This window comes from Cynara cardunculus (assembly GCF_001531365.2).
Source record: "Cynara cardunculus var. scolymus isolate 2C chromosome LG 15, CcrdV1, whole genome shotgun sequence".
NCBI lineage: Eukaryota > Viridiplantae > Streptophyta > Magnoliopsida > Asterales > Asteraceae > Cynara > Cynara cardunculus.
Window position 1 is genome coordinate 16,574,576 of NC_037542.1, and position 9,019 is coordinate 16,583,594.

Genomic DNA, 9,019 nt, shown 5'->3' on the forward strand with positions numbered 1-9,019 from the left:
GAGTTATAAAATAAGACCCTCAAACAAGCCCTTAATGTAAACAAAAATGATAGTTTCTCAAGTCTCATCTCTCTATCCAACTAATAAGATGAAGACAAATCATATTTTTATATATTTTAGATTTATTTTATTCCGCTTCACATTCTCTTTGATGATGATGATGTGTATCTATCTGATTGGTGGACATGAATGAGAGGTGGAAACCTGGGACTGGTGATTTTTATTAAGCCAACAAAAAATGGAAGTTCTTAAAAGATTCAAATGGTGAGGTTTTCTTGAATGGCCACAAAAGTTCCCACAATGTTGCCACCCAAGTCTGGGAAATTCGGACAACCGGGTAGCGGCTTGACCTGGCCGGTGCGATCCACTTCCACCGGATACCTGAGAAGGTGAGCATTCATATCGCTCACTTCAACCGCTGCATACTGTTTCCAGTTCAATTCGCTCAGCAAGCGCACCCTTCTCACACACTCGAGACTCTCTGGTCTCTCGAAACAGCTCTCGAGTCCACCAATGTGTTCAGCCCAAAGCGACATCCTGTACCCGAATATCTGCACAACCCCATTTCACAAGTTGGATATCAAAGCTACCACCTTTTTTGTTCCATTAGCATAAAAATCAAGAAATCTTGAAATGTTAATTTTACCTGTCCATGTGGGCTATCGCGCTTATGAGCCCATGTATGATATGGCTGATATGCACCCATTGCGATTTCAGTGTCTCTGGACCCTTCTAACGAACGTTGGTTGATGTTTGCAGATCCCAATATCACAAACTCATCGTCCACTATCATTCCTTTCGAGTGTACGTATATCATAAAGCGTTGATTTTTCCTACTAAGTGACTGAATTCATCAAGGAAATTAAAAAGAATGTGTTAAGACATATATAAGAAAATAGTGACATCAAGATTAGGACTTGTTTCAAGAAATGTACTTGAGGGGTATTTGCAGCATTCGACCCTTTTTCATCCGAAGTTGGTTCCGTGCCTTTGGATGACTCACGAGTGCCAAGACAGAAAAAGATCAAGTAATCTTGAGGCTCGTACACATTTTCGAGACCTACTTCTACTAAGGCCTTGTAAATCACTTCATACATCATTTGCATCGTTTTATTCTGTTCGAATTGTCGTACATACCAGCCAGTAATGAGCATCTTGTTTATATTTACTCACATAGCTTATATATAAATATATACATATCACACATATATAAAGGAAGGTTCAGGCCACCCCCCCCCCCAAAAAAAAAAAATTGATGGTATGTTTTTTTTTAAAACAAGTAATTGAAGTTGTATACATACACACACACACATGGTCAGATTCGGGAGAAAATCGCAAAGAAAATGAAAATCTGAGGAAGACCATAGTAACCATTCATTTGTATGGTATGCACATGTGCATGCAATTAATTTGTAAGTAATTTTTCCGGTATGCACATGTCATAACATGCACACGTACATAGCAACCGAGAAACATCTTCAATTACTTGTATGCATATGTGCACACTATACAAATGAACGGTTATTAAAGTGTTCCCCCGAACCTCACTCTACACACACACACATATATATATATATATATAATCTACCTGCCAAAAGAGAATCCTTTGAACTGCGGTGCTTGTAGGACTACCCTCCGGCCACATTGGAATCACAATATATGCAGCAAACCTCTCTTTCGCTCTGATTTTGTTCGCAATTTTTAGAGCAATTTCCATCGGTATTAAATTGTTTGCACCTATTAAAACACCCATGTACTGTTACTTAAAAAAATATGGAATTAATAGTTACAGTAAAAGAATCGGAGAACAAGTGAACCATAATTGGCACTTCAAACATCCTTCTAAGTATATCTAAGAAACAGTATACAAGTTTAGCTTAACGGTTAAGTTTTCTTACCCAAAGTTTTGTAATTACTCCAGTTAAACGAAGAACCAAGAAAGTACTGGTTTTCAATATATATGAAATGCTGCGCAGCACGAATTGCCTTCACATATGCGGTATGTATGCTCATGTCTATAAGCACATTCTTCCCACATACCAAATTCTGTTGTAGTGTAGCAAAATATTAGCTACTGGTTCCCGACATAAATAAAAGAAAACCCAAAATAAAAATGTAATGCCCAAAACAGTAGATTATCCCAATAACATCCAAATCTAACTTAAAACCATGGTGTAAGTTATTGGTAGCCCACATGTAAGATCCCACAATGGAAACAAAGCGGACAATTTTCTGTCCATGTAGGTTGTGTTGCTAGCGGTAAAATTGTCATACCTTGCTTGTGGCATCTTTGGGGTCTTTGGGAAAACCTTTAACGGAGTTGGAGTCAATTGAACGGAACACCTACACATAGTTGAAGCATTGAAAAGGAAAATAAATATATTAAAGTTCGAAAAGAAAACAAAAAGAAGGCATACTGAGCTTTAAAGATAGCTGAAGAACAAATATACCTGAACATGCCAACCCTCTGGATCTTGCTCACTTGTGCAATGGGCATCATCTATTCCTAAAATGTCAGGAATCCTATCTAGCTTGAGTAAAGAGTCATCCGAAGATTTCTTGATTTTACGAATCCCATGTGGCTTTGAAGCTCTCAACCATCTCTCCTCGAAGTTTTTGAGTAAGTCATATGCTGCTGGACCTTCGATTCGACTGTGCAAATCATGCCATGGTTCTCTTGGACAACCATCTGTAGGTCCCTATTTAAGCAAGAAAATGACTTTAAGCTTATTTCAGCACAACCCTTTTCTTTTCACATCAAATCTCCTTGTATGAACACTGTAATTTAAGTTCAAGACCAATAGGAAATCAGTGAAATGCTTACAGTGAAATTAGGTTGGTGATAATCATCTTTGTGCACAGTTTGTAATGTGCTGAAAATGCGGTGTCTAGGAGTATCATAACGTCCCACACATAGATCAAGACCTCCAACAAATGCCATTATTCGTCTTCTGTAATTACCAGCATCAGCGTCCACTATAACCGTTTTCTGATGATGGGTATAGATTGTTTCAACCTCCTGCAACCCAAATTAAGTTGCCCATTAAGACACAAATAATGGAAGATGATAAAGACCAGCTCAACAAAGGTGACACTGCAGTTACTATGGCAATAGGTACCATCATGTGATCAATTAATTTCGGATGGAGGGTGACCACTTTAGATATGCATTTGACTACATTTACCTGCTAAAAATGGGTATATATAATTAAGGGCTGTTTGGTTGGTTTTCCATTAAGTCCTGTATGGATAAAACTGTCCATGTGGATTATTTGTTTGTATAGATTGGGAAGGTTTTTGCTTGGGAGAGTTTTTTCATGGATGGATAGATCATGTTTTTTAATTGGGAGAGACAAGATTGGAAAAAAAAACTTGGCTTTCTGCATAAAACTGCCTGCTAGAAGCTTACTGAATAAGTCACTTTCTATATCATTAAGCCACTACCAAACAGTCATGTATAGCTGACCAAATAAGCTATGAGTCTCATTAAAGTCATTAAGCTGCTAACAGACAGGCCCTTAGTCATATCTAAAGAGAATTCTATAGTGACCTAAAATCTTGTTGAACTAATTATAAACATGTCAATTTGAGTAGGATCAATTAGCAAAAGTATCTACAACTACACAAATTACATTTGATCCCTGATCCTCATGTCAATCTTCCAATCCAATAGATCAACAATCAATTGTATATATATGTTTACTTAAAACTCCTTGATGTTCCTCTATACTAGACAGTTTTAAAACGTATAGATACAGAAACAATAATTATATAAATTGATAGCATCCAACCTGTTTCTTGGCCCAGCTATGCCCCTTTCCAGCAGAACGGGGGCAAAGGAGTACTTGCACAGAAGAATGCTTGAAAAAACGCCGAGTTTCTTCATCATGAGTTTGCATGACCCCTTGCTGAAAAAAGATGCAACTTATAGATAGAATGCAATTGGATCTAATATAAGAAAATAAGCAAAACGTGATACTAAAAGGGTCTCACAGTCTTTATTCCCAAAATGCTCCTAGAAGTAGGATCATCCCATATGAGTAGAAGCACTCTTACACCTTCTGAAGACTTGGTCTTCAAAAGATCCCCCAAAAAGCTATCTTTTGCACCATCACCATTACGAACAAGCTGAACGCTATGAAACACAGACCATCCTGTAATGTAAATCAAGCGACGAGCCTGCTTGATAGCTTCACAAATATCATGCCAACAATCTCCATTTTCATATTTCAAACCACCATCAAGCCACATATTGGGAAGACAACCATCATCAACATGAGCATCTTGATAAAGGGTAACTTTACCTCCTCTCCTAAGTGGAAAATAAGTACCAGAAACACCATTACAATCTGGATCTGATCCCACTCCATTTTGGCTAAGGGGAACTCTCTCCATGGGTGTGTACTGAATCCATAAAGTCAATACTGCTCCAGGTCTACAGGGCTTGCCACTTTCATTCAGAATTGGGAAGGTACCTTCAACTATTGAACCAGAAACTAACTGCTCAACTGGTATACCAACAGCCCCTATGAGTTGGGAACCCACAACATCACTATCTTTAACCACAAACTGCACTTCAGCAGAATAGTGAGCCACAGGAACATAAAAATGTTGCAGCCAAACAGGGTTTTCACTATTGCTAATGACAAAAGTTCTTGCAATTACAGCATTAGCTATTGAAACAGTCACATAGGGGTCACTGGTAACCTTTACTGGCTTACCATCATCTGTTTTGTTCTTGCCACTGAATGTAGGCATCCTCCCAAACACTTGCCCTAACTTGTTGTGAAACATATCCATATTAGGCAGGTTTTTTGCTTCTTTGACCCATATATCCAAATTACCATGAAGTAATAGAACTTTGAGAGATGCATTAGAGGTCTTGAATGGAATAACCTCTACACTCTGTCCATGCTGTGATCCTCCATAACCTATTTCAGCCATCTTATAAAGAAGATGAAATTTCAATTAGATGGTTGAAGAAAGAAAGATTTAGGAGATCAAAGAACACCGATGGATGCCCAACTTCACAAGATTGTCCAAGATCAAGTTTTTCAGAGGCAAACAATCAAACAGATGGTAGGTCAATCTATATCTGACAAAAGGGCAAGATGAAAAGGAAAACCAACTGGTACCCAAATGAGAAAATCGAGGTAAAGAGAGGTGTAATGGATGGATGAATTAAAAGAAAGGGTTGTTGAGGGTCTGCAGTGCTGATAAACCCAAAGAGATTTGAATGGGTAAAAGAAAGGGAGCTTGGAAAATGTAGTAGAAGATGAATCACGACATTTGGTGAAGAAAGAAATTTGTGATTCCATGAATTTATAATAGAAGAAGGGGTGCTAAAAGTGTTGACGTCTAGACCAAGTCTGCCGAACTAGAAATTCTCAAAAAGCAGGCTGCTGAAACAATGGTAAAACTAAGAAACAAAAGCAGTGTAAATGCCGCTATTCAAACTAACCAAAATGTAATCTTTCTTCTTGTCCCAGGAATCCAAATTCGGGGGTAAAAAAGAATCTAGAGTAAACTACCATTTTAGTCCCTCAGGTTTCATGCTTATAACAGTTTTTGTTTCTAGTATTTAAAAACTGCATATTTGGTCTTTTTGGTATACAAAGTGTTAAAAAAATTATCCTTAAATTTCATTTATTACATGGAATAAATTATATATAAATTTGGTCGTTAAGATTTTTATTAAACAAATTTGATTAATTAATAAAATATAAAATATAAAATATAAATGAAATATGGAATAATGGGAGTAAGTGCATTTAATTTAAAGACAACCGTTGGTATAAAATAAAACTATTTTTTCTCTTGAATTATATTAAATTTTTTCAGATGATAATTTAAAATAAATAAAAAAAATATTAATTTTAGGAGATTTCAAAACTTTGAAAAAAATAAGATGCTATTTACTTATCTATAATTTTAATTAAAGTATTAAATTTGTTTAAAGATTTCAATTATTACAATATTATCATACTATTATACATAACATCATATTAATATAAAAAAATTATATCATACTAAATTTTTCTCTATACGTTATATAAAATGTAGTTTTTTTTTCCCATTTTAAACCAACTGGTTTTTAGAACGAATTTAATAAGAAATTAAAATAAACTAGTTGATTTTTAAAATAAATAAATAAAAACTTTGATAAAACAATAATTTATCAATTAAAGTGTCAAGATATTTATTAGTCTATTAATTATACTTTATGTTTTCGAAATTCTTATAGCTTTAATAATAAAAAAATAATTAATTCAATGAAAAGACCGTAAAGGTAAAAAGAGGCCGAACCTTCACAGCAAAACACTGCGAAGGTTACCTTCATAACAAAAACACTGTGAAAGTTACCTTCATAGGTTTTGCAGTGAAGTTTCAAAGTGGAAAAAAGTTGTCTTACGTGAACCCAAACAACACACTTCTCATTTGATTGGGTTCATATATATATATATATATATATATATATATGTGTGTGTGTGTGTTTAGTATTGAAATATAGTAAAGAAAGAAAAAGTAAAAAGAGTAAACTATATATATAAGTGTTAGTGTCGACAAACTAGAACAACCAAATTTAAAGTTTACTAATGTAATAAATGAAATTTAAGGATAAATTTTTAAAACTTTTTTGTATACGACAAGGACCAAATATGTAATTTACTAAAAATCACTTCTTGGATTTGTCTAACTCTAATTCTTAACGGCTTTAATGCAGGGACAAAAATAGAAGTAAAATGAAAACTACGAAGACGAAAAACAGTTTTTAAGGAGCAAGAATGAAAAACCTTATAAACATCAAACCATAGGAAAGAAAATCGTAGTTTACTCAATAATCTATCACTTCGATTGCTAAAATTTTGGTTTTCATCCTTCCTATTCTTAGATAATCTTCCGGACATTAAAAGCATAAAAATAGAAGTGTTTTGATTTTTAACTCAATACTAAAACACTTAAAGAAAATAAAAGTAAAAAATATTGGTCTCCATATTTAGAGATTGGTAAGTAGGCTATAAATCAAATATTAATATTTTATTCAACTTTTATATTTTTATGTATATAGATTAATAGTTTAATATATTAAGTAATAAATACATATATTATTTTATTATTATTTTAATGTGGGGCTGGAATTGAGTTTTTTAGTGTTTGAAGAGACCAATTATTTTTAGTGGTTGGATTGAAGATGTCCTTCATTGTTTTTTTTTTCCTTTTCTAACGCGGTTATTTACCAAACACTTACCCGGTAAGCGTTTACCGATAAAATTTAATACTACCACTGACATAGTGGGTAAAACTTTAGTCCACAAAAATGGTATCGTATGTAACAATTTACCCAGTAAGCAATTACTATGGTAAAAGCCGTTGCTTTGACTTACCGAGTAAGACTTTTGGTCCGGATAAGACTTTTGGTCCTTGTCTTATCCCACTCTTACCAGGTAAAATTCTTGATACTTACCATATAAACAAAATGCTGAGCAACACGAATCGCCTTCACATATGCAGTATGTATACTCATGTCAATGAGCACGTTTTTCCCACATATTAGATTCTGTTACATGGTAACGAGAATATGAACAACTGGTTTCCGAGACATATGCATGAAACCTGAAGTCAAGAACTATCGTACCTTGCTTTTAGCATCTTTTAGGTCTTTCGGGTAGCCTTTAACAGAGTTGGAATCAATTGAACGAAAAATCTACACACAGAAGATGGGTAAGAAAGATGATGTGTAGCCTGGACATCAAAAAAGTTGGAATCAATTGAACGGTTTTATTGACTCGAGATACCTGGACATGCCAACTCTCTGGATCTTTCGCGCTTGTGTAAAGAGCATCGGTGCTGCCTAAAATGTCTGGAATTTTATCGAGTTTAAGTAACACGTCAGAAAATTTGGTCATTTTTGAAAGGCCACAGGGCTTTGAAGTTGAAGCCCTCAACCATCGCTCCTCGAAATTTTGGAGTACATCATATGTGCTGGACCTTCAATTCGGCATTGCAAATCATGCCATGGTTCTCTTGGACAATCGGCTGTAGGCCCCTGGTAATGATAAGACATTGATCACATTTCAAGAAGGTACAAAACAAATAACCTTCTTTTTCCCCTTGAGGCTAAATCTTCAAATAATAGAATGCTTACTGTATAGTTAGGATTGCGATAATCATCTTTGTGCAGCGTCTTTGATGTGCTAAAGAGAGAATGTTCCGGAGTATCATAACAACCGACACATAGGTCAAGACCTCCAACAAATGCCTTAATCCTTCTTTTGATACCAGCATCAGCGTCCACTATTAACAGTTTTCTGATTATGGGTATAGATGGTTTCAGCATCCGGTAAACGAAATACCAAATTCAGCCACCCACCAAAGATCTTAATCTGGAAAGGCATCTTGATCAAGGCCCTCATAGGGGATGTTTGGTTGATGTTCCATTAAGTCTTGTATGGATAAAGTTGTCTGTGTGGATTAATATGACCGTATAGATAGAAGAAGTTTTTGTTTGTGATGATTTTTTCATAGATGGAATGAGAGTTTTTCTAATTGGGAGGGGCATCTTTCAGAAAAACTTGGCTTTCTGCATAAAAATTCTCCTAAAAACTTACTGAATAAGGAACTTTCTCTATCATTAAGCCGCTTCCAAACGTTCATGTATTGCTGAACGAATAAGCTACATGTCCTCAAAAAGCTCATTAAGCTGCTAATGAACAGGCCCTAGTTAAATACCCAAAAAGATTTCAGGGGAACAAAGATTTCATCAAAGAGATTAATTGAATCCAACCTTCTTGCCCCAGCTACTCTTTGCTATTGAACTACGACGCAATAATACTTGCACGGATGAATTCTTGAAAAAGACCCGAGTTTCTTCATCATGAGTTTGCATAACTCCCGGGTAGTATGATGTGCCACTGGAACGCAGAAACGCTGCATCCAAACAGGATTCTCACTGTTGTTTAACACAAAAGTTCTTCCAATTACAGCATTAGCTACAGATATTGTCACATAAGGATCACTT

At 35.3% G+C, this 9,019-nt stretch overlaps 1 protein-coding gene and 1 pseudogene across 1 annotated transcript; both read right to left on the reverse strand.

Annotated features, from left to right (window-relative positions):
* Positions 1–257: 257 nt before the first annotated feature.
* On the reverse strand, positions 258–4,944 carry LOC112527504 (phospholipase D gamma 1-like). Its single transcript, XM_025138188.1, has 10 exons — positions 3,994–4,944; positions 3,792–3,908; positions 2,825–3,019; positions 2,451–2,699; positions 2,275–2,343; positions 1,899–2,046; positions 1,589–1,737; positions 936–1,115; positions 647–844; positions 258–551 (listed from the first exon to the last, which is right to left on the reverse strand). Exons 1-10 carry the CDS (start codon positions 4,942–4,944, stop codon positions 258–260), a joined length of 2,550 nt encoding a protein of 849 aa, XP_024993956.1.
* Positions 4,945–5,387: 443 nt separating this feature from the next.
* The window catches only part of LOC112528607, a 4,488-nt pseudogene continuing 856 nt past the window's right edge, over positions 5,388–9,019 (reverse strand).

Bases quoted from the DNA above. Each gene is read 5' to 3' on its own strand.
- LOC112527504 (XM_025138188.1), bottom strand. From the start codon at position 4,944: ATGGCTGAAATAGGTTATGGAGGATCACAGCATGGACAGAGTGTAGAG. The intron at 2,344-2,450 runs GTATATTTGTTC...AACTATGTGTAG, and splicing joins CAGAGGGTTGGCATGTTCAG to GTGTTCCGTTCAATTGACTC. The intron at 1,738-1,898 runs GTAAGAAAACTT...GTGTTTTAATAG, and splicing joins GAGTAATTACAAAACTTTGG to GTGCAAACAATTTAATACCG.